Below are 24,295 nucleotides of genomic sequence, written 5' to 3'. Positions count from 1 at the left end.
TGGCTCAAAAGAGAAGGAGGCACATGATCACAAAGGAGCCCAGCATGAGGAGCAGGCGGGACAGGAAGGCCTGGTGCTGCTGCTCCTGGGTCAGGGGCTCGCTGCCCCCCCCGGCCCCGGGCTGCAGGCCGAAGAGCGCGGGCATGAGACCCATGCCGTGCTGCGCCTGCTGGGCCTCGGCAGCCGCGGCACGGACCACGGGGGGTGTGCGCTGGCCCAGGGGTCTGGAGGGGATGGCCTTGGTAGGCTCGCGGGGCTGGGTCTGGGTGCGGGGGTCCACACCCTCCCGGCCGCGGCCGTAGATGGGCACCACCTTTGGATGAAGGGGGTGCGGGGCGGGGGGTCAGGAACGGCAGTACAAGGATGTCATGCAATGACTGAGGCCAATGTCGAGCGCCTGCAACCACCATGTCGCCCCCACCAACCCCCCCAAAACGCACCTTGCTTTCGTCCACGCCTGCCTTGCAGACGGGGCAGGTGTGGGAGTGGCGCTGCACCTGGAGCCAGCGGTACAGGCACGGCCAGCAGTAGAGGTGGCCACACAGAGTCACCACGGGGTTCACGGCCGTCTGGGCGGTGGGGGCCGCGACGGGGCCGGTAGTGAGATCACAAGGCCAGGTGAGGAGCGAGAATTCCGGGTTGGCATGCACACCTCGACGAGCACCAGGGAACCCAGGGGAGAAACCCGCCGTACATGACCCACCTCGTAGCAAATGTTGCAGCTGAAAAAATCCTTGTCGTCGGGGACATCCTCGGCCTTGTCTGACGCCACCGCCCTCACGCCATCGGGTGATCCGGGCTCCTCCGCAGGCACGGGGCCGGGCCGCAGGCTATCATCTGCTGCCACAGATGCTTCCTGCATCATTCAAAACCCGGAAACGACGACAGGGGTCGGTATCGAGCAGGGCACCGTACCACCCGCTGATCCGAGGTATGGGGAGCTGGGGAGGTAGGGGCTATGCCACGGGCGCATGCCAGGGTGACGAGCGCCGAAGCGACAGAGGAGAATCACTCACCGAAGCCAAGTCTGGGTTCACGCGCTGAGGCGGAGCATGCATTTTCTTCGCGTATGGATACCGCGCGCAGGCTGCTCCCGGTTGGAAGATTTCCACACATCTTGCATGCGTCGCCCTCCATCACTCCGATAGATAGACATGTACCTCCGACGGGAGCACCGCATATTCTGCTGGCCTGGTTTAGTACGCCAATATATTAGATGGTCATGCTCTTGGCCACGCACGCCCCTGGCTCTTTCGCTGCACGACCTCCTTCACACTTTCACTGTCCTCCTGTTCTTGCGAAACGCAGAACGGACGTTGGATATCTTCCACGACATACACAAACAAACTCTATAGATAGAGTAAAGCGATGGTTTACTAATTCGAGGACATTAACGTTGGCAGCTGAAACAGTGAGGGAGAATGCTCAGCTTGGTGCAGAGGACCAGTGGGCTGTGGTCATCATAGACCATGGCTCTCGACGGAAGGAAGCCAATGCTATGCTGGAGGATGTTGCACAACTTTACAGGTGAGTATTGTTGATTTATGCTGTTCATCGATGTGTAGTGGCAGGGGTTTGCATGGTTGATCTGTTGGCCTGGAGTCTCCCCAACCTGCCAAAGGTAAACAGTGGTAGAATTAGGCAACTCTTTTACCTTGAGCTAATCAGCCTCCACCAGCTCAAGCTGCAATGCTTAGTATGCCACGTGATCTACCAGAAGAAGTTGCCATACTGATGCTGCTCTGCAATATCAGGTGCATGCCATGCCATACAACAGGTAGCCAGCTTCATCCAGATTTCCCCCCACCCTTGACACAGGCGAGAAACAGGGAGCGCCATAGTAGAAACGGCCCACATGGAGCTGACGGAGCCCAGCCTTAAGCAGGCGGTCGACTCGTGCGTGTCTCAGGGCGCAACCAAAATCGTCGTCGCGCCCTTGTTCCTTGGTCCGGGCCGTCATATCCAGGAGGACATCCCCAGACTGACGGAGGAGGCAGCGTCAGCCCACCCTGGGGTGGAGTGCCGGGTTGCAGGGCACCTGGGTGTTGATAGCTTGCTGGTGCAGCTGTTGAAGATGAGAGTGCAACAGGTGTTGTCTTGACCTGATGGCCACCTTGACGCTTCCGAGTTCCAACGATTTTGCACAGAAGGGCGCTGGGTCATTAGCCAGTGCTCAACATCCACGCACTGTCATTTTTAATGTGGTATGACAATGAAGGGTATGACCTCAGCAAAGAATCCAGAATGATTTTCGGTGCTGAATTCTTTTGTGGGGGTTTGAATCCCCAGCTGCCATGCAGCTGCGAGAAGACTCCCGTGTCGCCGTGGAGTTATGATGCCTCGACCCAACCCCTCTAATGCACCCCAGGAACTCCGCAAGCACATCTTGGCTTCCCCTCCGAATCATATATCGCCTCCCCCGTAATATACTTGTAGCACGATGATGACCGCTTCGATGTCCTCCGTCAGCATGCTGAGCAGCCGGGCCAACACCCGCCCAGCCGGCACTACCACGCAAGCAAGGCCAAACGTGAGGATCCATCTGGGATGGGAAGGCTCTCAATTTGGAACGTAACTCCATGAGCATCGACCCCATCCCTATCTCGCATGCCGTAGGTCCGGCATGGAGCGCACATGGTCCAGAGGACGGCGCCCATGACACTTGTCAGGGCAGGAGGAACCGACAGGTGAGCAGCGGGTGTGTTGGGAGCTTGCATCACGGTGTCTTCCTGCATGGTTTGGTCGCTCCCTGGCCACAAACATGCCATAGATTATCCTTGTCTCTCCAGAGGCCTGTATACATGATGTTCATAACCCTTCACTCCTGCACAGTGCGTCCAAGGGCGCTGACAAGAGGGAAGGTGACAAGAGCTCGACGTCGGGCCAGTCGCCTCGCTCCGGCGAGCCTTCTGAGAATGACGGGGAGGGAGCAGGTGAGGAGATCATGGGGAAGAGTGGTGGCGTGGCTCAGTTTGGCATGAGACATCAAGGGCTGCGTGGGTGTACTGCAATCTGGTGTACACCATGGGCCCAGATTGTGAGGTCGAGCACACCCTGTCGAATAGCAATGATGTGCTTGTCTTTCCTCACACAGGATACAACATGGCTGAGATCAGCGAGAAGGGTGGCGAGGCCACTGCAAAGAAGGCTAAGGAGAGCGAGGAGAAGGCCAAGAAGTGATGCACATCTGTGCTGCCATGGCGTTGAGTACCTCCCATTTCAACTTCGTGTATCTTGATCTGTAGTAAGCCAAAGTTGCAATCAACCAAATGGTGTAACGAGTACCATAGAAAAGCCAGCCATATGCAACTGAGTAGAAAAACGGGGGGAAACGCAATGAATGTCTCGAGGATAGGTTGTTGAGAAGTGTGCACACAAGCATGGCAGAATGGTCTGCGCAAGAAGTAGAATGCATGCCTGCGACCTGCAAAGCGGTTGTGGCCCCATGTGCAAGTCCGTATGTGCCTGCACTCAGGCACCTGCCTGCACCTCAGTTGTTGGGGTCCAGCTTGTCCTGCAGCGCTGTGGCCATGGCAGAGGAAAGGGCAGCGTGCTGCTTGCGGCTGATCCCCTCGTCTTCCCGAGCATCGTCCAGCACGTCTGTCACCGCCTGTATGGAGAGCGAGAAGGGAGGGGGAAATGGAGAAGAGCAGAAATCCATGCCCAGAGCGCCATCTTGAAGGCCACAAAACTGCCTGGCTGCTGCCCACACGCCATGCTCCTCCCCTCACCATCCCCACCACACTGCCACCCACCTTGACCACGCTGGCAAGGGCCGGATGGACGCGCTGCAGCATGGGCACCTGGCCCTGGCGAGAAACGGTGAATGTGCCGGCGGGCTGCTGCGACGCCTCGCCGTCCACCTGCTCAGGATGGGGGGTTGGGGAGGGAGAGGGGTTGGCGCATATTGCAGCATTCTCAGCCGAAAGCCAGCAGCGAAATGGAGGATACAATGGACACAAACCTGCCTCCCCACCAAGCCGCCCAGGCATCTTCAACTACGAGGCCAGTGCCCCAGGCCTGGCACCTGCATGGGCATGGACTTGGTCAGGGTGATGCTCAGCTCCGAGCACTGGCACAGCCTGATGGCGCTGTCCAGTCCGATCTGCAGCTTGCCCAGGTGCCAGATGCCAAACACCGCAGCCAGCTGCTTGGAGTGGGGCGGGGATGGGTGGAAGGGGTTGGGGGGGAGGATGCCGTCGTTGCTCCTGCAAGCCCGCCAGATCACGTCCTGTCTGGACTCCAAACCCGGCAGCCTCGTGTGAGGGAGCACGCCCTCCCATCCTCCCTTCCCTCCACTCGCCTCCAGTTTGCCATCCCAGAGGCGCTGGGGCTGCAGGGTCTGCTCCAGACCAGCCTCGGATGAGGTGGCCCACAGGTCCACACCGCCCATGAAGGAGTTGATGTTGAGCAGCATGAGGCCCTGGATACCGGCCGGCAGCTCCAGCGGCTTGCCGTCGGCCTCGACCTGGACCAGGTCGGAGAGGTCCGAACCGGGGATGGACAGCATGTGCTGGGCGCCGAGCCAGGTGTAGAGCAGCTTGTTCCCCAGCTGCGACCCGAACAGGTTGGGGTAGCCCTCCCGCATGCGATGGAACCCCAGCGCCACCTGAGGGAGGTGGTGGGTGGGGGGGGGGAGGGGATGATGGGGAAGGGAGCATTAGACAGTGGCGGCGGGCTAAATATCACCATCGCTGCATCTACAAGCATGCATGCACCCATCATGAAGAGACCCAGCCTGCAATGCCTGGCACCCAAGCAGCCCTGTGGCTAGGAGGCTCTTTGACAAGGAGGACCCCCGCACCTCCCTGTGAATGAGCTCAGGCCAGTATGCAGAGCAAGCAACCTGCTGCCTTGTCGACCATGTAAAACGCTCCTCTCCCACCCCTCCTCCTCCGAGAACCCACCCCCGCGTCGGTGCCGATGCCCAGGTAGTTGGTCATGGTTTTGTCCAGGGTGTCATCCCCCTCCCCGTCCTTGGCCGGCCGGTTGCCCTTGCCGCCAGACCCGCCCTCCCCCTCGCGTCGCTCGCCGCGCAGCCGCCAGCGGTCCACATGAACGGGTGCGGCGTGCTCCACCGCCTCCAGCAGCCCCAACGCAGAGTGGTCCAGCCAGCCGGCCGCGCCGGCGCCCCAGCCCAGCACGCGCGCAAGGTCGTTGCCTGCCAGGCAGGGACATGTTAAGAGTGGGTGGGTGGGCTGTCTCGCAGCGTGGGACCTGGAGGGGTCCCACGTGAGAAGCTAGGGCACTTGATGTACACAAACAGCTCCAGCTGACTCTACCATGCTGGCATGTGCATTGCTGGGCAGGGTGGGTAGAGCACTGCGGCCACAAGCAGGTGGGCCTGTCCACCCCTGCTCGGTGGCGGTAGGCCCGGCAACAAGCACTGGTGCACGCTGATCATCACCGCCCTCAACCCCGACTCCCATATACATCCTCCCATACGCACGATGCGAAGACAGCACGTCCCAACCATTACCCATCCAAATCACCTGTGCCCAGGGGGATGATGCCCACTGGCGGCGCTGGGGGCGCCTCATCGTCGCCGACGGCCTCCCCGCCGGTCGCCGCGGCCGTCGCGTCGTCGATGGCCGACAGCACCCAGGACACAGTTCCGTCCCCGCCGATCACCAGGACGCGCAGGCCCGGCAGGCCCAGCAGCGGGCGCAGCGCCACGACGGGGTCCTCCCGCGGCAGCTGCACCACCTGCAGCGGGTGCAGCGAGCGCAGCAGGCGCTGGCGGAAGGCCGTGCCGGCCTGCGCCCCAGACTTGGTGTTCACGAATGCCAGCACCGGGCGGCAGCCAGCCGGCAGCCGCGCGGCGGACACCCTCAGGCCCTCGCGCCGCAGCGGGCGTGGCTTTGGGCGGCGGCGCGGCCGCCACCACCCGCGCCCCCGGTCGGGCAGCGACTCCGCGTCCGAACCGGGGTCAGCGCCGTCATGCCCAGGGGCGGCCTCCACGGACCAAGGGAGGAGCACCGCGCCGGAGGCGGGGCCGGAGGGCCGGCACGCGTCAAGGGGGTGCATGTCGCGCTCGGCGATGCGTCGCTGCCGGCGCCGCAGCTCCCGCGTGCGCCTCCTCACGGGGCTGGCCCACTCCTCATCCTCGGTGTCTGAGTTAGGAGGAAAGGGGCGAGGGAAGGATGATTTGAGAAGGTTGGTGGATGCCCGGACTCATCAGAGCACGGGTCATGCGCAAGAAAGGGACAGGCTGTCGCGGCAAGGAGTTCAGTAAGCTGCCTGAGCATCCCCGAATCTCTTCTCAAACCTCACCTGTGCTAGCCAGGGAGCTAGCGCAGGAATCGCTGGGGGTCTCGTCTGGGAAAGTGGAGTGGATTATAGGATCAGAGCCGGTTTGCTGCGAGTGACAACCTCGAGGCCTGCACATCGGATTTCCAGCCTTTACATCCATATGTATCCAAGCGATCCACGGCCCACGACCACCCACCTGCTTGCGCATCGGCCCCCCAGCTCCGTAGCGCCCCCGCGACCCCGGGCGCAGCGGCGCCGTGCACATTGCACCAACACTGCACGTGCACGGCGGCTGCGCAGAAACCGCACTGCCAGGTGGGCTCGGGCGTCACGGGCGCAAGGCCGCACCCCTGCTGGCACAAATGGCAGGGCAGGGAGGCAGAGGGTGTGCCCTGCGAGAGGGTGAGCAGCAAGTGATGGGTGGCCCAGATTGGATTGGGCGAGGGCATGGGGTAGCAGATTCAGCAGGCTGCTACATGTATCTGAGATCATACACCTGCCGCATCTACCAACTCATAACAACCCTCGCAAACCCCTGGCAGCCTCAATACCTTGTCTGCGGTCTGCAGAACCGCGCCGGGGACCTGCCACCAGTGGGTTGCCTTGGCCAAGCACAGGGGCCGGCAGGAGTCCCCCAGGCCCCGCAGGCAGGAGTCGTGCGCCACCGCGCCGCAGGCCGCGCAGGCGCTGGCGCTGTGGTAGAAGGTAGGGGAGCCGATGGGCTTGTGGCAGCCCGTGCAGTACAGCACCTGGGCCGCACCCTTGTCGACCTCTAGCTGGGTCCAGGCATGGGAGGCGGGTGGGTACTCGGAGGGGGCCGCGGCCTTGAGAGCCGACAGGGCATCCCCGGCCTGCTGCGCCGCGCTGCTGCCCCGCTCGCTGGACATGGCGTGTCGCAGCTCCCAGCAGGCCTTCAGCACCATGGACAGGAGTACGGCGCCGAGGCAGGCCAGCGCGATGGGGAAGGCGATGGAGCCCCAGAAACCCTGGCAGCCCAGCACCTGCTCCGTGACTTGCCCGCACCCGCCCAGACGCAGCAGCCGGCAGCACGCCTCGGCCAGGGGTGCCAGCCAAGATGAAATGAAAGATAACTTGGGGTGGTTACATGGCGAGGCGGAGTTCAGGGTGGTCAGCAGGGCAAGCAAAACCATCGAGAATGTCAGCGTGGAGGGTGTGTGCAACAAGGCTCGATGCCTCAGAGGGTCGAAGCCCCGGCTTCGATCAATGCGGGAGATTGGAAAAAGGAAATCTTAATGTGCTGGACATGCATGCGCGCAGATATTCCTGCCCGTCGCCTAGATCACCCCCTAGCACCTTCCGCTTGAGCTCCCGGTCGGGTAACACGCTTTGTTAAACACATCCGACTTCCGCTTCGCTACCCTCTTTCTGAGCTGGGGGATTGGGCCAGGTTCATATCACATCCAAACCTCACTCACGATGGATACAAGCGAGATATTTGAATGGATCAATTCCTCACGGATGTTATTCAGATCGCAATATACTCGGCATGTGTGTGGGGGATGCCCACACCATTCAGACATCGGCTTTGGAGTAGGGCACTCACAATGACTGCATCTTTCAAAGCTTTGCCAATTTAAACACTCATTGCTGCTGCGATGCTTGCGGCGTGCACCCTATCCACGTCTCCGGGACCTGTTCTAGACCTGCAGCTCCCTGGTTCTCCCACCAACCGCCCGCAACCTCCCATCGTCCCACTGGCCGTCGCAGCGCAGGACCTCCAGCGCCGCCGCCCTGTACTCGCCTGCGCTCGCAAAGTGCATCGGCCTGCCGTGCCCCGGCAGGACATGGCGCACGGGCAGGTCGACCAGCTCCGCCACGCTTTCCAGCTGGCGGGGCAGCGAATACCAGTTGTGCGTGATGGAGATGGCTAGCCGCCCCAGCCGCCGCGACAGGAACAGGTGGTCGCCGGCCAGCAACGCGGCATCAGGGGCGTAGAATAAGACGGCGTGTCCTTCGGTGTGCCCCGGGGTCAAGTAGACGGTGAGCCCCTCCCCCAGGCTCCAGGGTCCTGTCCCATCCAGGGGACGCTCCACCTTGCTGCGGGCACGGGTGGAGGGGGAGGAGTGAGGGGGGGAGTGTGGGCAAGATCCCGCACAGAGAGATGGCCTTGGGCTGGGGAGTACGCCAGACGAGGTCTTTCCAAGCACGACAGTGATACAAGCACCAACCTGTACATTGGGAAGATGAATGCCTCAGGCAAGCTATAACCGCCCCTCCTTCCCAAACACACTCACTCTGTGCCCTGGCGCGCGTTCATCTCCCGGCGGTGCAGGACGCGCTTCGCGCCAAAGCGCGCCGCCCAACGCGCGTGGTCGCCCACGTCGTCGCGGTGGGTGAGGAAGATGGTGTCCACCCCGCCAAGCGCCTCTAGCCTCGCCGCCAGCGTCGGGCTCCAGCGGGGGCTGTCCACCAGGATGTTGCCGTCCGGGCGGCGGATGAAGTAGGAGGCGCCGCCAAACGTGGACTCGGCATGGTGGCCGCAGTGGAAGACGTCGCGGCAGCCGGTGATGGGCAAGGGGAAGGAGGACATCAGCTGCGCCGTCTCCTCCGGGGACTGGCGTGGCATGTGGATGGAGAACCTGCGTCGCCGTGATGGGGGTGGTGTGCTTGGGGGGGAAGGTCATGGGGAACGCCTGTGTCTTCAATGTTTGCATTCCTACCAAATCTACCAACTGTGCGCAACCCCACACCATCCGTAAGCAAGTCTATCACAGTGACAGAACACACAAGCTCACGTTGGACAGCTAATGGTGGCCTCTAGGGCACGCTGCCGCTCCTCCGGGGTGGCCGGCTGTCGCGTGACTGCGGACATGTCCCCGACTCTGCCGAAGACGGAGGGAGCCATCCAGCGACATGTGTCGCAGTCTGGGGGGTCATGAGAGATTGAAGGGTGGTTGTTGACGCATTACAAGGATGTTGATACACCGAATGGAGCTTGGTGATCTCCATGAGACGCTGCGGGTTGCCCACCCGCTCTCACCTATACAGGTGTGATCGACATACACATCACCAGGAACATTTTCCTCGCGACGAGTTCGAACCTCCTTCAAAGCTCGCACGGTCAAAGGATGGCGAGATGATGCCGGGGCTGGTGGCCGGGACTGAGCTTGCCTTATGAAGGAGGAGTAGGATCCGGAACGGGGCCCACCCAAGAGCCTGATGGAGGGCATGATGCGACGAGTGCTCAACAACGACACAAAGAAACACGAAAAAGACAGAGTGTTGAACCATCCATGCGAGTGGAATGGCAGTGATACCCTCTGACCACTTCAGCGGAGAATGACGTCATGTGTGGTAGGGGACCCCTTCCGAAGCTGTCTCCTCAGAGATGATCAGAAGTCTCCCTAAGCACAACCGCTCCGACCCGTCCTTGAGCTTCGAGGGCAGTGATGGCATGATATCGGCGCTCTGTTTGTACACTGTCTTTCCACTTGCGGCAATGAGGGTAATCTCCATCACATGACGAATGCCGTGGTTACGTTATGAAGAAAGGGTTCTTGCAAAGAGACACACGGGCCAGCAGCAAAAGATATGTCTGTCTCACTTGGTCCACTCCACAAACTGCTGACTGCTGGCGTCCCAGACGTACCACTTTCCCGATTCACCGCTATAAAAGCCTCCCGACTTTGCGTCCCAGTGCATACCTGTCCGGTGGGAGTCGGGTAGATTTTCATGCGATGCCTTTCTTGCATTCAGGCCCTCCAGTGAGCATGTCCACGTCAGAGAATCCCTCTGAACACCCCTCAAACCACCTCCTAGTCACCTGACGCAGCGCTGTACCAGAACTTGGAGGCAGGGTCGTAAACATAGCCCTGTGGTGGTGTGGGGACCGCAGCCGCCATCTCAGCAGCTGCAGCGGCCACACGCGCCACCAGCTCATCCTTCTCGACGATGCCCCTGGGGTCCTGGGGATATGTGAATGGATACCAAGAGGGTCGGGGTGGGTCTTGGAGAATATGCCTGACATTTGGCAGTGGGCACACCAGAGGGGTCACATCGCCCCCCACATCCCAACAGGCACATTTGTCAGTGAGCGCTGAACAAATGCTGACTCAGTGGGGGAGGTACACGACGTTCACCTTCCTGCTGGTGCCCAAACGCCCAATCCCACCTGCCCTCGTTCGGTGAGGAAGCGCCTGAGCTCCTTGACGGGCCATGCCGCATAGTGCGCAGCGGCCGACGCCTCTGCCGCCGGCTTCGAGCGTGAAGAGGGGTGGTCAGCTCGATTGGGCTCCCCCGCCGCCTCGCCGGCTTGCCCGCCTCCCTTCCGTGCGCCTTCCCTCTGTGCATCGCCTCTACCTCCAGCTCCCTCCGTGTCTGGGTTGCGGGTGAAGGTGCAAGCTCGGAGAACAGGGGGAACAGTTGTGCGAGGTGCCGGCGAAGCCACCCGTCCCATGCCCACCCCCCATTCCTGGCGGTACCTCTGGTAACACTCCCCCAGCCTTCAGGCGCAGCATCCTCCCAGACGCCCGAATGCAGACTCACCGGACCCTCCCCCAAACATGTCCTCATCGGCGTCGTCGTAGGCGGTGGTGGCGGGCGCAGAGCCGCCAAAAAGGCTGGAGGGCCCCTCGTCGGCATCGATGTATACGGCCGCTGCACGCGCAAAGTACTCCTAGCGTGGGTTACCAAGTGGAGGCTGAGTGCACGCGGGTGCCTGGGGTTCTCGCACCTGGCGTGTTTCAGAAGTGCGACTGGCCAGCGTCGAGGGTTGTCCTGACGCGATGCAAGCTCGCCACCCCAGGAGAGCTCACACGGCGCACAACCCCATGCGTCGCCCACCTTGGACTGGGTGTAGACATCCGTCTCCCCCGCCTCCATCAGCGATACGCCCAGCGCGGTCAGCCGCTCGAACTTGGCGGCACTGTCCGGGTCGGGCACCGCCCCCGCACCGGCCGCCTGCGCCGCTTTGGCCGCCTGCTTCCCGGGCCGGCGCCCCAGGCCGGCACCCAAGCGTCTCAGGCCGGCAGCCACGCTCTCCCCCGGCTCCAGCAGCGCCGCTGCTTCATGCTGCAGCCGCGCGACCTGGGCGGCGGTGAGCGGCTGGGCCGCCGCCATGGCGGCGGCCGCGTCGTCCGCCTCCTGCTGCTTCAGCCGACGACGGACCTCCTCGGACACCACCGTGGCTGTGAGTGGATGGGAAGCTCATCGGGGAGTGGCAGGGTGGCAGGGAGCAGTACATGATGGATGCGACAGAGGGTTTCATATTCTGGCTCCCTGCAAGCAGGGATGACAGCTGCAGGGTCCCAATCGGAACGTCTGTCACCCCATTGCCCCCCTGACTCTACTCGACCCGACCCACCTTCTTCAGACTTGAGCCAGGCGTCCTCCTCCTCCTCCTCCTCATCGCTGCCCTTGGCGTCCTGGACATAATTGCCCGCCTCATCAAAGTGGCCCCTGGCCCGCTCCTCCTTCAGGTTGAACGCCTCCAGCTTCACGCCATCGTCCTCCTGGGCCTCCAGCTCTTCTTCGGCACGCTGGAGCTCGCTCACCTCCAGGATGCTGGTGTCTGAGCGGGGGTGTCCAATCGACATGGTGTTTTGTCATGTCTCATTCTTGGTCAAATCCCCAAGAATATCCTCCAAGCTGCCCAACCTCACACCTCACCGGCGTCCTTGGCCCCCTTGCGTTTGGCGGCACGCTGGGTCTGCGCCATGGGCACCAGCGACTCCTGGACGGGGCCACCCTCCTCCTTCTCCATCTCCTCCAGTGTCTTGCCCTTCTTCTCATTCTTCCTGGTCCCCTCTGTGAAAGTGTGTGGGGTGATGTAGAGGCGCGGCGCAGCGTGTCGACCCTGGAAAGCTGGTAACTCGCCCCTTCAGGCTCACCGACTTGGCCCTTCCTCTTCTTCTTCAGCTGCTTCTCCCTGTGCTCCTCATCCAAGATGGCCTTGATGATGGTGTCGGAGCTCATACCGGGTTGCCTCCTCCTCCTCGATCAGATAATGACAATGGCTGTGGAACTGGCAAGAACGGCCAGTCTACTTCTTAATAAGAGATTCGAAAGCCCTATCGATGCATCCTCGTCGCGGTGGGTGCAAGTTGTGCTGGAGGCAGACGGCAAACCTGCAGTGAGTGCTGGGTATATAAGATGTGCACACATACAATTTCCAGTGAACCACTGCAATCCTTCGAAAATTTGCGCTATACGTAAAGCTCTTAGATGGAGCGGGTCCTGATTACGCTAGCCTGTTTTAGGGACCCTAGGAATGAGAGCACCGCCTGCCTCCTGCGGTGCATGCAGTCCCCACCCCGATCACCACATGAGAAGTACAGACCATGCCACCAAAGCAATCCAATCCAAGGACCCTTATGTGCTCTTATAATTCAACTGCACATTTTGCATCGGATGGAATCATGCTGCGTTGCACCGTCACTACTGTGCTGGGAGGTCGACAAGTGATCTGAGTCGACTCCTAGCCTGGCTTCGGCTTGACCAGACAGCTGGCAACCTCAGAGATACAGACATTAGAGCAGAGTTCAATCCGATGGAGTGTAGGATGCCCAGCGTCTGGTCAATCTTGGGACTGGCGACCGCGATCAAGGTGCTGCTGGTACCAGCCTATAAGAGCACGGACTTCGAGGTGCACCGCAACTGGATGGCCATTACCTACAGCCTGCCCACCTCTAAGTGGTGAGTAATTGGGCTGTTGAATCTAGGGTAGGACTGCCTTGCACCCACCAGTGCATTGAACAGCAGCAGCGCAGCCGCCAGGTATGTGCTAGAGTCCAACCTGTCGGCTCAACTATTGCCATCCTGCCCCACTGCACACCGACTCCTCACGTCATCCTGTACAAAAGGTACACTGAGTCGACCTCCGAGTGGACTCTGGACTACCCCCCCTTCTTTGCTTGGTTCGAGTGGGCTCTAGCGCAGGCGGCCTCCTGGGCGGACCCCGCCATGCTGGAGGTGCCGCGCCTGAACTACGCCAGCCATGCCACAGTGGCATTCCAGCGTGGAAGCGTCATCGTGAGCGAGGTGGCGCTCCTCGCGGCGGCCTGGTGGGCCTGCAGGTGCGGTGGGATCTGCGGCAGGGGCCCACTGTGGCCATGCCTGCCGTGGCAGCTGCTCTGGTGATTGCCCACTGAGCCTACAGAGGGTGCACCCCTTAGGTCCCTGGGAAGGAGAGCACAGAGCTTGGCCCTGGCTCTGGTGGCTCTGCACCCCGGCCTCATCATGGTGGACCACATCCACTTCCAGTACAACGGCATACTGCTGGGTGGGATGGACGAGGCGTGGGGCATGGGGTAGACCATGGGTGCTGGCATCATATTAGGTTGCGACGGCACGCATCGCATGGAAAGGCCAGGCACCCCATGGTCTACTCCTGACTGACCTGCGACAGGTATGCGCTGACGAGCAACATGAGGCGGCCAGATTCTTGTGACATCCCTGCCCCCACGCAGGGATCTTTGTTGCGTCTATGGCGGCCCTGAGAGATGGGCAGCACCTGCTGGGTGCGGCCCTCTTTGCTGTGCTCCTCAACTTCAAGCACATCTTCCTCTATGCCGCGCCGGTCTACTTTGTCTTCCTGCTGCGACACTACTGCAGGTGTTTGTGGGAGGGGACATGAGGGATGCTCTGGGGGGACTGGACCAGGCGTCATGCCAGGCCGCACAGGTTGCCACAATAGAGCAGGGTGCCAGGTACTTCATAACCCTTGCAGATTCCAAGCATGAAGGCACACCCTCAGCACATTGGAATAGATGATGGCCCAACATGCATGCGCCACGCTCTCTCCACACCCTTTCCTCACCATTGGCATATCTCAGGGGTCGCTCGGCCCCATCCCGCTTCCTCCTGCTGGGCTGCATCGTGGCAGCTGTGTTCCTACTTTCCATGGGACCCTTTGTCACTCGTGGCCAGGCAGGGCAGCTCGCCAGCAGGCTGTTCCCCTTTGACCGGGGCCTGGTGCACGCCTACTGGGCCCCCAACTTCTGGGCGCTGTACGCCGCAGCAGACAAGGTGCTGGCCGCGGCTGTACGGCGCAGCGGGCGCTGGCTGCCCCCCACCGCGCGGATGACAGGTCGGGGGCTTCAGCAGGACTGGGTCGTGTGGCTGGGGTGCACTCCATTTGCGGTCGCAGCAACAACCACATGGAAGCAATCCAAAATACCCCACTCTGCGACCGCAACATCAACCAGGCACCCCCTTTGTCCTACAGGGGGCCTGGTGGGGACGGCAGCTTTCGAGGTGCTGCCACCGGTAGGCTCCAGGGCCACAGCCCTTGTGACCCTGGTGGCCATGGCGCCCTGCCTCCTGCACACCTGGCGCTTTCCCAACCCAGCCAGGTTCCCGCAGGCTGCTCTGCACTGCACCCTGGTATCATTCTTCTTCGGGTGAGGGTCGTTTGGGATGGTTCGGGGTGCACGGAGAACCTGAACGTGTACTTTGAGGGGTGCATGATTCCATCCACGTTCATTTGGCAATCACTCTGCTTGGCCAACCTCTTCTCCAACTTCCTGCAGGTACCATGTCCATGAGAAGGCCATCCTCATGGTTCTCGTGCCCGGTGCCGTCTTTGTCGTGCACGAGGCACATCCGGCGCTTGCAAACCGGTTCTTCTTCCTGACGACGCTGGGAACCTACTCGCTCTTCCCCCTCCTCTACAGACCCGAGGAATACAGCATCAAGGTGGCCTGCCTAGTTTGAGAGGATGTTGCGGCTCGTGAAAAATCAACTCCCACAGGGTGTTGAACTGAAGCCCAGGAGCACGAGATTGGAGTTTGCCAGGAGCACACACAGTGCTGGGGTTCTATCCACGATGTCTATGGAATAGCTGTATGATCACCATGCACCCCCTCCCTTACCCTGCAAACAGGTCTTGCTCCTCGTGCTCTACACTGCGAGCGCCCCCCAGCTGCTGAGCTGGCAGCTGGGCACGCCTTCCCGGCTGCACACCCTTCCTGGCGCCTACCTCTGGGGCTTGGTGGGGGTGGAGGCAGCTTCCAGCTGGATCCTGCCGTACCTCCTCGGCAGCCGACTCCCCTTCCTCCCCCTGGCGCTGGTGTCCTGCTACTGTGCCGTGGGCATGGGTGCGGCCCTCATTTGGTCGTCATTCTCCTATATATCGCCTCCAGAACCCAAGCGTGCGCCTCATTGACACTCTTGGCGTTTGTGAGCACGTCCAAGCAACCTATCCGCTAGCATACTGTGGACATCGTCGACATGCAAGTGTGCACCTGGTCTCTTGCACAGCATGTCACAAGCAGGGCGGGTCTACGAGGAAAATCAAGCAGGTGCCTCATTGATGGCAAGTGGCACACTGGAAGGACTGGGTACAGGGACCGCTGCAGAGTGCAAGGAGGGGTCCAAGGTGATACATGTATGTTACACGGCAGCATACTATGATGCCATCCAGTCAGTCCAGCCGCTCTGAGCTGGGCTGCTCCGCTGGCGCTTTGGGAAAGGGATCGCCGTCTGCGCTGGTCCAGCATCGGCCTCATTGTGCCACGTGATGTCGTCGGGCCTTGCAGAGCCAGAACGTCGGCCTGCGTGCGCCCCTGCCTGGGCCACAGCACCCCGCAATCGGTCGGGGTCGATCGCTGCTGCCCACTTGGGCTGCTGCACGGGAGACTTCAGGGTACTTTTCTCCTTGGCCGTGGCGGGCGCGCCGGCGGGAGGGTGAGCCCTGCTAGCCTCTTGGCCGAGCTCATGCACATCGAACCAGGCATACGTCTGGTGCCGCAGGTAGATGGCCCGCGCGTTCAGCACTCGCCCCATGCCCCCTGTGGCCACAGGCCGCGCACAATCACCCTGCACGTGGAGGATGAGCGGGATGTCGCCTCATGCTGTGGTGCTTTGGACGTCGCATCAGGTCAGATGCACCCATTCAAACATCTCATATGCACACTGTGCCCATCAAGGATGGAATCGGGCAGGGACCTCGCTGGACTTCCTGGTCATCCTTCGGTCCTGGCTTGCGGTACCAATGAATCAAAACCCAACTCCCTCACCAGGAGGCGAGTCTCGTCAAAGTGCAGCCTCCGCCTCTCAGCTGCGTCCCCCGCCAGAGCGATCTGAGACACGAGGTGGGGCAGCCCCGCCGCAGAGCTCTCCAGGATGCAGCCCCCGACCCGCAGCGTGCCGGCCAGGTGCATGAGACAGGCGCCGCGCACGCTGTGCACGCTGAGGTTGAGCAGCTGCGCTAGCGAGTGGAAGAGCAGTACGGTCTCTAGGCCCGGGTCGCCGCGCAGGACCACAGCTTCCGCACGGCCGCCGCTGCCCAGCAGGCGCAGCGCGTGTCTGATCACGACGGGTTGGCCGCTCACGCGGTGGGGCTGGCCGCCCTGCAAGAGGATGGTGTGCCCCGGCTGGCTGGCCTGCACCGCCTCGGCCAGGGTGCTGAAGGTCCTGGTGTGCCCTGGCGCGTCGGGGTGGGGCCGCTGGACGGGTCTCCCGGTCACCACCAGCCAGGATCGCCTGTCCAGTGCCATGCATGATAGGCGCTGGGGGGGGGAAAGTGGGGTAGGGGGGAGGCGGGGGGTGAGAGGGGAGGGGTGAGAGTGGATGAGGAAGTCTCGGCAAAAAGCGTGAAAATAGGCACATAATGAAGATGACATCCGGTCCCGCTTGAAGGAAGGGATATCCGCTGTGAACACCTGTCACCCCGCTCCACTCCAGGCATGGGCCGTGAGCATTCATCCACCCCTTTCCATGGAAGCTTGGCCGCACCCTGCATGTCACTGCCAGCGAGAACCGGTCCGGCAAGGGGTCCAGGTAATCGAGGATGTGCTTGAGACACGAGTCATTCAGCTCGTTGAGTCGAGGCGACCTGTGGGCCCGGACCGGGTTGACCTGGGTGCCCATGTCCCGGCTGCCCTCTGTGTCCCTGCCTTTCCCGGGAGGCGCAAGGCCCACGGATTCCCCAGGTAATCATGTATTACTGGAAGGGAATTGGGATCGACTTGGTTCTCCAGGCCCTCACACTTTCTCTGCTCGGGATCGTCCACATCGCGCCTTGGTCCCGACAGTGGGCATTTAGGGGGGTGGGGGGGGTAAAAGGCCTCTACACTGAAAACCCTACAGGCACATCGCGACGCTCGACAACGGATAGCAGGCAATTCTCACTAGGCCACAGCGATAGTATGAGTGAGACCAGCAAGGCCAAGCTGCGCATCCTCCTGGCCTCCTCGCCATATGGAGGATCACTTCACGAGAAACTCGTAGAGTACCTGCAGGCGAGTGATTAAGATGATCTGGGTCGTGTTACACGATCGAGAATTACATTATGTGAAGCTCGCATGCCTGGCACCAAGCCCTTGCTATGCAGGAGCAACACGCCGATGATGTAGAGGTTGAGGACCTTGGCATCTTACCTACCTATTACGAGGCCGCTTACAAGGCCGGCCAGGCCATCGACCGGGCCAGTGGCAAGGGTCTCCCCGACCGAGCAATCCTGTGCAGTTCCAGGGGCCAGGTGCGCAGAGTGAGAAACTGTTATAGGCAGTATGAGCTCGGTCTGAGGGCAGAGTTTTGAAACTGGGGTATGAGGCTGCTGTGCATCGAATAACAGACGCCACCTATCCCCCTCCACAAGAAGTGCCTCAACCTCTTCCGCACACAGGGCGTAGCCATCGTCGCCAACAAGTTCAAGCGGGTGTACGCGACCATGGTGCGGGATGTGGAAGATGCAGTCAGCGCCCGGAGTGCCGATCACAGCAATGTGCTGTGTCTGGGCGCCAGGGTCACCACCTTCGAGGATGCACAAGAGTGAGTGGGGGTGGTGGAGCACGTGGTGCAATCCGTATCTGGAGCCAGTATGTGCAAATGTTTGGGCTAGGCACTGCTCAGGCCATTGAGTCGTCCTGAGAATGGAGTCGGCCGGCATGCAGGGGCTGTTGGGAAGAAGCAATGCGCATCCTGGCGTCACTGGAGGGTGGGAACGGAGGCCCGGAACCCTGATGCTTCCCATGCCTCCTGGACACGCCTCATGTCCCACCAGCCATCCAGCCACCTCATCGATGCATGGCACCTCCACAGGGCGGTGGAGGCCTGGCTGAAGACGAGTCCCGGCGAGAACTGGGCGGAGACCCTGCGGGAACAGATTCTAGGAGCCCCTGCCGCAATCCAGGGCCTGGACTTTGCCCCACCATTGGACTAGCTGGCGGGAGAAGGGGCGGGGCTCATGCTTTGGATTTCGCTGCGCGGCAGGAGACCCAAGCTGAGCCCACCTGGAGTCGTTGCTTTGCACACACCCTCACCTGGTGGGCCTGAGCGCTCATGCTTGATGTGACTCACAAAACACAGCATTCTACAGGTCAGTAAACGCGTGAGACCATACACACTCGAGATGCGGAGGGATGAGCGGGAATTGCTGAGGGGCTCGCGTGCCAGTCCAGAGCTTTCAGCCCAGCTCCCTGCAGGCTCGCCGCAAGGCGCGTGTCTGAAATGGCGCTGATGACCTCCGTGGAGCATCTCACTAGGCCCCGCAGACCCAACAACTGATGTCCCACCTGCCCGTCCCCCCCCCCCCCGCCCCTTCACTACCACCCCAGCCAGTAGGCGGCCTGCTGCATGGCAGGGTGCGCGGCGTAGGTCCCGAAGCAGAACAGGGTGATGGCCAGGTAGGGCAGGCGCGCCCACTCCCTCCAGTAGTCGGGCGGCAGGCGCTGGCGCCCCTCCCACACCGCCTGGAAGGGCACCACGCTGGTGCGGTCTCGCAGTGCGCGGAAGGCCTCGCCATGCTCCCGCTCCAGCCGGCGGTCGCCGTGCCAGCAGCCAAAGGCGTGGTAGCCCAGCAGCGCAGCGGTGGTGACCATCATGAAGGAGGAGCCCACCCAGGCGGCGTGCGCGGCGCACCACACGAACTGGCCAAAGGCCTGCGGGTGGCGCGTGATGCGCGCCACGCCGGTCTCCCACAGGTGCAGGCGCGGCTCGTCCACCGCCGCCACCTCCAGCAGGTTGAAGGTGGAGGGGTAGAGGAAGTAGAAGGAGAGAAAACTCAGTGCCCACACCGTGCTGTGCACGCCGGGCAGGCCCCTGGGCATGGTGTGGCGTGCGTGTTTGGGAGGGTGGGGGGGGTTAAAGGCACTCTTGTGGGTGGGCAAGGGAGTCGACACGCTGAGGGGCATGCAGAACCGAGATGCATGTGCCTTGACCCTGGCATCTAAGGGACATGCCCCGCCAGCACAACCCTTCAAGCCCAACATGCCCCACAGAACACAAACGCGCCTGATGTTCCAGAGCGCGACGCCGTCGTAACGATGATTGATGAAGTACATTACCGCCAGGCCTGCCAACGGCAGGCTGAGGGAGGCGAAGACCACCCTGAAGGCCCGGGCGCCGATCAGCGCTTCACCTGTGTGTGTGTGGTGGCGGGATTGATGCCGGTGGTGCGAGTGTGCCAGCGGATTCTGGGACCGTCATGGATCATCAGCTCCAAAGTGGTCTTGCGGACGAAGCGGCGCCTGAGACAGCTGCTGGCAATAGGACAATCCACGACACGCTCCTGCGACCATCAAAGCCCGTGACTCCCCACCCCGCCGCCAGCCAGGCCCTCCTTCACCCCAGGGGTGGCACTCTGCCGAGTCCACACCCCGCGCCTCCCCACCACTGCCGAAAGCTCCAGCTCACCTTGTGGTCGCAGGGCAGCCAGACCGCTGTGCACCACGCCAAACAGGGTCAGGATGAGGACCATGGTGACCTCGGAGGAGGACCCCACCGAGCTCAGAAGGGCAGCCAGTTCCTTGCCCAGCCCCGTATCCGGGGAGATCCAGATCTGTTGGTGGGTGTGAGGGGGATGACGTGCTAGAGTCCGGCCTGGGTTGCAGGGTCCATCCTCCTCCGAGCCGGCAGTCGTCAGAATAGTCACCCATGGCATCCAGGAGGCAACCCTCAGAGGGGGGGCACCCAAATCCATCCACTCCCCCCCGTTCCCACCCCTCTCACGGGGTAGAGCAGGGCGAAGACGCCTGCCAACAGCACGGAAAATTTGACCCATGAGGAAAGGCTCTGATCCTCCAGGCTGAATGCCGCTGCATCCTCGCCCTGCAGGGCGGGCATCATGGCCTCATCTGGTCGCCCGTCTTTAGTGGCCGTCTCGGAGGCGTCCACTTCCCGCTTGGTTGGGGGGACAGCTCGCCTCACCAAGCCGACCTGAGGTTTCCTGAGACTCTTGGTATGGATCGGCTGGAAGACGGTTCGGCATGGGCAGGGCACCAGCCTCTGGAAACAGGACACCCCTTGCATGAGGAGGATGCAGGATCGATCGGGCGGTCAAGCCATTCCTGGATTTCTCTCCTCGGTTATTATGTTGACTCTGACTAACTTGAAGTCGCGACTTCATCCCAGCCGAGGTGTTCAGAGGGGAGCGTTCCGGGCAGATTAGTGGCCGGGGCTGGCTGCCATCATGCCCAGCAGCATGGCAAGGAAGCCTTCCCATCTCTCCCCACAACACGGGTGATGAGCACAGTGGCCGAACCCCATATCATAGTAGATTAAGTTATAAAGCAACATGAGACCCTGCACTGGCGTGAGGGTGAATTGCTTCGAAACCGATGTGTCATGCCGTACGGTTCTATAGCTAGCTCCCATCCGGCAGGACCCGGAATCTCGCCGACATTTGCCGCGTTTGAAAGCATACCATCCTAGGAACACAATCCATCCTTCTCGCATTTTCTATTTGAGAACAAGAGGTACCATTTGTAGTGTTTGCAGAACGTGCTTGCGACATCAAGCATGGGCGTGGGGTGCACCATCGTTCACCATGTCGCCGCGTTCGTGCAGGTGTGTGGGAACCAGGTTCCCTTGTGCTGTGAACCCACCCGCGCCTGAGTTTGCCTCCTGATTCTTGCTCACGTGTTTGTGTCGCACAGATCGCACTCGCCGTGGCCATCGCTGTCATTGTCGGCATCAAGCTGTTCCGGGTGGACGTCTCAGGCGATGGGGAGGACCCCACCGTCACCTCCACATGCCTCCTTGGCGAAGACTACAACAACGAAAACCTCTGCGTTTATGTGTGAGTCATATTGCATGAGATATTTGTGCCCTTCCACTGCATTCTCCATTCCCTAGTCACCCGGCTAACAACCCCTTTCTCCCACCGTATACATCCAAACAGGTTTGCTGTGGTAGGAGTGTCAGTGCTCGTCTCCTTCGTCATCTCCCTGGTCCAGTGCTGTACATGCCACCTCTGCGGCCTGGGCGCCATCCTGGACACCATCTTTGCCGCTGCTGGCACTGCCTGGTGAGTGCGGCGCCTTGGCCCGTACTTCTTGGCTTGCGCATGGGCCCAAAACTCCTTGCTAACCCCTTGCCTTCTTGCCACACATATCATCGTGCCACCACTCCGCACAGGTGGATCATTGCATCCTCCATCGTCACCAAGAACAGCAACGACAGCGACCTGCCAGAAGATGGGTGGCGACGGACCACGGTGGCCCTCATGTGGACAGAGGTGGGGGTGTTTGCCGTCCTCCTCATCTCCAGCGTCATACGCCCCTGCCTGCGAGACTGATGCATTGCTTTGTACAACAAAGGAGGGATTGTGCAGTTTTGGGTAGAGGCACAGGGTAAGGGCAATGAAAGAAAGGGCATCCCACGTAGCGGGTACCAAGTGCAAAACAAGGGGCAAAACTTCAGGAGCGCACGTCTGGGGCATACCACTGCCACGCGTGCTTATTCCAGGGCGCTACCAAGGTAGCAGATACTACGCGGTGGGTGCTATGTGCGAGGGGCGCAGCGGGTACAGGGCTGGGACCTACCCTGCCGTCCCATGCCGCAAAACTCGCTCGCACTCGGGCGAGCTTCAGGTGGCGGCCGCGACCTCTACGCCCCGGTGCGCCTCGACGAGGGAGGGCGGCATCGCCCCCGTGCTCTGCCTCCTGACAGAGTCCATCCGGCGGTGTGGGCTGCGCGGTGAGCCCCCCAGCCCCTGGTCCAGCCGCACCGGCGGGTGCAGCAGCTGCCCGGAAGCCGCCGTGGCGATGTAGGTGAAGGATGCCGGCATGTCTGGCTCCGCCAGGCCCAGGAGGTGCAGCATCAGCGCCACAAACTCGCTACACAGCAGTCTGTGACGATGGTGACGGGGGAGGGGGGGTTGGATCTCAAATGTTGACTGTAGATTCCTCCCACTGGGAATTAGTGGCTCCGATGGGCATACCTCACGCCACAGTCAGCAAATGTACCAACTCCCTTTCCCATCCCACGATGCATTGCACTGCCCCACCTCTCAGTGCCGCGCGGGATGAGGGGGCTGCCGGCAGTCATGCACACGGAGGCGGTGGTGGTGACGCTGCGCTTGCCCAGGTTCAGGCTCACGAACTCGCTCAACAGGTCGCGCTGGTCGGGGGTGAGGGTGACACGCAGCTGGCGGGCCACGGCTTGGGTGAAGTGACCTGCAGGAGGTGAGAGGAGTGGGGGGAACTTGAGGCCCGGGGGATGAATGTTAAGACAACACCCACACTAATGATGCTGCGGACGAGCATGTGCATGGTCATCGCCACTCCCACGCCCATTCGAGAAGGAGAGGTGTGCAAGAGCCTGGAGTCCCAGACAAGGGGGTACCCACCGCTTGCCAGGAGCTCTGCCAGCGGTTCTGCTGCGACGCGTCGCACACCGTCTGGGCCAGACACAAGGTCTGCGTGACAGAACAGCACGCCTGCAGCGCCAGATCCTCGGCGCATCTGACAGAGAATGCAGGACGGGCATGATGTTCAGAACCGCACTCTAGTGGCTGAGACAAGTAGGCTGAGCAAGTACGCCGTGACATATGTGAGAGTGCACCCCAGCTCACCACGAAGCCGCAGTGGCTGAAGGCCGTCCAGCCGTCATGTGTGCGGAGGAGATAAAGCTCCTTGGCACCTTCCTCTGCGAAATCGGCGCGAATGCTACGTGAGCGGAATCTGCTCGACAAGCCCAGGCGAGCGATGGCGTCTCGCGTCGCAAGCCTCAGGACACATGCCAAGGTACTAATACCACGCACCAAAGTGTACACCACGCCCTCGGCGATGGGCATTGCAGACCTCTGGACCCCTTTACGACACGTGACGTCTCCCCTCCCCGTACCGCAGCTGACGAGGCGCATGCTGCTCCTACACTCTCACCTTGAAGAAATACCATGTCGCCTGTGGCTAAACGGGCGGCTGGGCGGGCCTTGGGGCTCTTCGGCGCTCCCGCACGACCGCTGTAACAGTTGCCCATGAAGGCCGGCAGATGCATTCTCGACAGCCCGACTTCACGAGGTGATCGATGGCGCTTGATTACGTGCACTTCTATGGGATGTTAATGTGGATGTTTAGTCGATAAGGGGTTTACTGTGGCGCCTTCCGGAGTATTATCGAGTCGGTGACGTTACCGTGTGAAGGGGTTCGCGTGGTGAGATCTGATTTGCACTCGCCACTCGTCGAACCCTCCTGCCCTCCCCGGCACCCGCGTCAATCATCTCCCCTTCATGTTGCTTCCTGACCGATCACCGCACGGCTTGCGACGCGGTATCGCACCGCCCGAAACCAGAATTCTGCCATGACTATACTACTTCTACCCCTACAGAGCTGTGACGAGCTGCGACTGCTCGTTCAGTGCCGCCCCTCTACCCCATGCCTGACCTCCGATCTAGCTGTGCCGTGCTCCCTGACGAAGGAAGTTGATTAGCACAAGGAAGGGGGTGTGACATGGGTTTTGGAAGCATCACAGCAGAGTCTCGGCCCTCCGCCCGGTAGTGGCGAGCCGGCCGGCTCCTGGATGGGGATGCTGGGTGACCTCTGAAAAACACGCGGCCTAGCCCCTCAAGCGATGCCGCCGTTGTTCACTGGGATGTCCCTGCAGTGGCAGGGAGTTGTAAGAGTCAGGGTAGCAGAACAGCGAGTGTGTACAGGAACACCTGACGCCCTGCTCCAGAGGAGCAGGGGGTGCAGCCGGAGTGGTGGGGCCCCGGCCTTCCGGGCTGCCAATCGCCCCGCACATCGATACCAGCGGCCATAGCCCCTCCTGGATGGTACACCACCGCCCTTCCCTCCCAGAGTTGTGTCTTGTGCACTGTCCCTTCCTCTCACACACACACACACACACACACACACACTCA

The 24,295-nt window shown here is 61.4% G+C and overlaps 10 protein-coding genes across 10 annotated transcripts in view; 3 read left to right on the top strand and 7 right to left on the bottom strand.

The window, feature by feature from the left end:
- Window positions 1-4: 4 nt before the first annotated feature.
- Window positions 5-862, bottom strand: F751_1888 (E3 ubiquitin-protein ligase; the record flags this gene model as incomplete). Its single annotated transcript, XM_011399595.1, has 3 exons — window positions 5-313; window positions 441-569; window positions 704-862. 3 exons carry the CDS (start codon window positions 860-862, stop codon window positions 5-7), a joined length of 597 nt encoding a protein of 198 aa, XP_011397897.1.
- Window positions 863-3,490: 2,628 nt separating this feature from the next.
- On the bottom strand, window positions 3,491-9,085 carry F751_1887 (Diacylglycerol kinase 1; the record flags this gene model as incomplete). The annotated part of the gene is made up of 13 exons (XM_011399594.1): window positions 3,491-3,610; window positions 3,732-3,863; window positions 4,028-4,147; window positions 4,385-4,609; window positions 4,908-5,161; window positions 5,493-5,838; window positions 5,980-6,113; window positions 6,274-6,318; window positions 6,449-6,602; window positions 6,804-7,467; window positions 7,954-8,310; window positions 8,508-8,852; window positions 9,009-9,085. 13 exons carry the CDS (start codon window positions 9,083-9,085, stop codon window positions 3,491-3,493), a joined length of 2,973 nt encoding a protein of 990 aa, XP_011397896.1.
- Window positions 9,086-9,813: 728 nt separating this feature from the next.
- Window positions 9,814-12,186, bottom strand: F751_1886 (CD2 antigen cytoplasmic tail-binding protein 2; the record flags this gene model as incomplete). The annotated part of the gene is made up of 8 exons (XM_011399593.1): window positions 9,814-9,917; window positions 10,037-10,178; window positions 10,385-10,458; window positions 10,759-10,888; window positions 11,056-11,399; window positions 11,576-11,782; window positions 11,881-12,018; window positions 12,102-12,186. The coding sequence occupies 8 exons, from the start codon at window positions 12,184-12,186 to the stop codon at window positions 9,814-9,816; spliced, it is 1,224 nt and encodes a 407-aa protein (XP_011397895.1).
- A 574-nt stretch (window positions 12,187-12,760) lies between these two features.
- F751_1885 (putative dolichyl pyrophosphate Glc1Man9GlcNAc2 alpha-1,3-glucosyltransferase) lies at window positions 12,761-15,376 on the top strand (the record flags this gene model as incomplete). Its single annotated transcript, XM_011399592.1, has 8 exons — window positions 12,761-12,906; window positions 13,074-13,286; window positions 13,386-13,492; window positions 13,680-13,824; window positions 14,046-14,299; window positions 14,438-14,612; window positions 14,742-14,907; window positions 15,095-15,376. The coding sequence occupies 8 exons, from the start codon at window positions 12,761-12,763 to the stop codon at window positions 15,374-15,376; spliced, it is 1,488 nt and encodes a 495-aa protein (XP_011397894.1).
- A 258-nt stretch (window positions 15,377-15,634) lies between these two features.
- F751_1884 (F-box protein SKIP5) lies at window positions 15,635-16,709 on the bottom strand (the record flags this gene model as incomplete). The annotated part of the gene is made up of 3 exons (XM_011399591.1): window positions 15,635-15,666; window positions 15,795-16,029; window positions 16,230-16,709. The coding sequence occupies 3 exons, from the start codon at window positions 16,707-16,709 to the stop codon at window positions 15,635-15,637; spliced, it is 747 nt and encodes a 248-aa protein (XP_011397893.1).
- An 830-nt stretch (window positions 16,710-17,539) lies between these two features.
- F751_1882 (DNA-damage-repair/toleration protein) lies at window positions 17,540-18,376 on the top strand (the record flags this gene model as incomplete). Its single annotated transcript, XM_011399589.1, has 3 exons — window positions 17,540-17,701; window positions 17,816-17,985; window positions 18,256-18,376. The coding sequence occupies 3 exons, from the start codon at window positions 17,540-17,542 to the stop codon at window positions 18,374-18,376; spliced, it is 453 nt and encodes a 150-aa protein (XP_011397891.1).
- Window positions 17,713-17,886, bottom strand: F751_1883 (hypothetical protein; the record flags this gene model as incomplete). Its single annotated transcript, XM_011399590.1, has 1 exon — window positions 17,713-17,886. One exon carries the CDS (start codon window positions 17,884-17,886, stop codon window positions 17,713-17,715), a length of 174 nt encoding a protein of 57 aa, XP_011397892.1.
- Window positions 18,377-18,758: 382 nt separating the features above from the next.
- F751_1881 (hypothetical protein) lies at window positions 18,759-20,277 on the bottom strand (the record flags this gene model as incomplete). Its single annotated transcript, XM_011399588.1, has 4 exons — window positions 18,759-19,254; window positions 19,432-19,573; window positions 19,849-19,993; window positions 20,164-20,277. 4 exons carry the CDS (start codon window positions 20,275-20,277, stop codon window positions 18,759-18,761), a joined length of 897 nt encoding a protein of 298 aa, XP_011397890.1.
- Window positions 20,278-20,952: 675 nt separating this feature from the next.
- Window positions 20,953-21,730, top strand: F751_1880 (hypothetical protein; the record flags this gene model as incomplete). The annotated part of the gene is made up of 4 exons (XM_011399587.1): window positions 20,953-21,000; window positions 21,090-21,232; window positions 21,335-21,460; window positions 21,571-21,730. The coding sequence occupies 4 exons, from the start codon at window positions 20,953-20,955 to the stop codon at window positions 21,728-21,730; spliced, it is 477 nt and encodes a 158-aa protein (XP_011397889.1).
- A 2,269-nt stretch (window positions 21,731-23,999) lies between these two features.
- Window positions 24,000-24,295, bottom strand: part of F751_1879 (Solute carrier family 35 member F6) — a gene marked incomplete at both ends in the record, with an annotated part of 3,797 nt that continues 3,501 nt past the window's right edge. Inside the window, one exon of the mRNA XM_011399586.1 lies at window positions 24,000-24,033. Coding sequence (XP_011397888.1) covers window positions 24,000-24,033 — 34 coding nt within the window. The remainder of the gene's footprint in view (window positions 24,034-24,295) is intronic.

The sequence above is a fragment of the Auxenochlorella protothecoides genome, assembly GCF_000733215.1.
Source record: "Auxenochlorella protothecoides strain 0710 unplaced genomic scaffold scaffold18, whole genome shotgun sequence".
NCBI classification, from domain to species: Eukaryota; Viridiplantae; Chlorophyta; class Trebouxiophyceae; order Chlorellales; family Chlorellaceae; genus Auxenochlorella; species Auxenochlorella protothecoides.
Note: the sequence above shows the minus strand (reverse complement) of the source record. Positions and strands in the feature narration are given on the sequence as shown.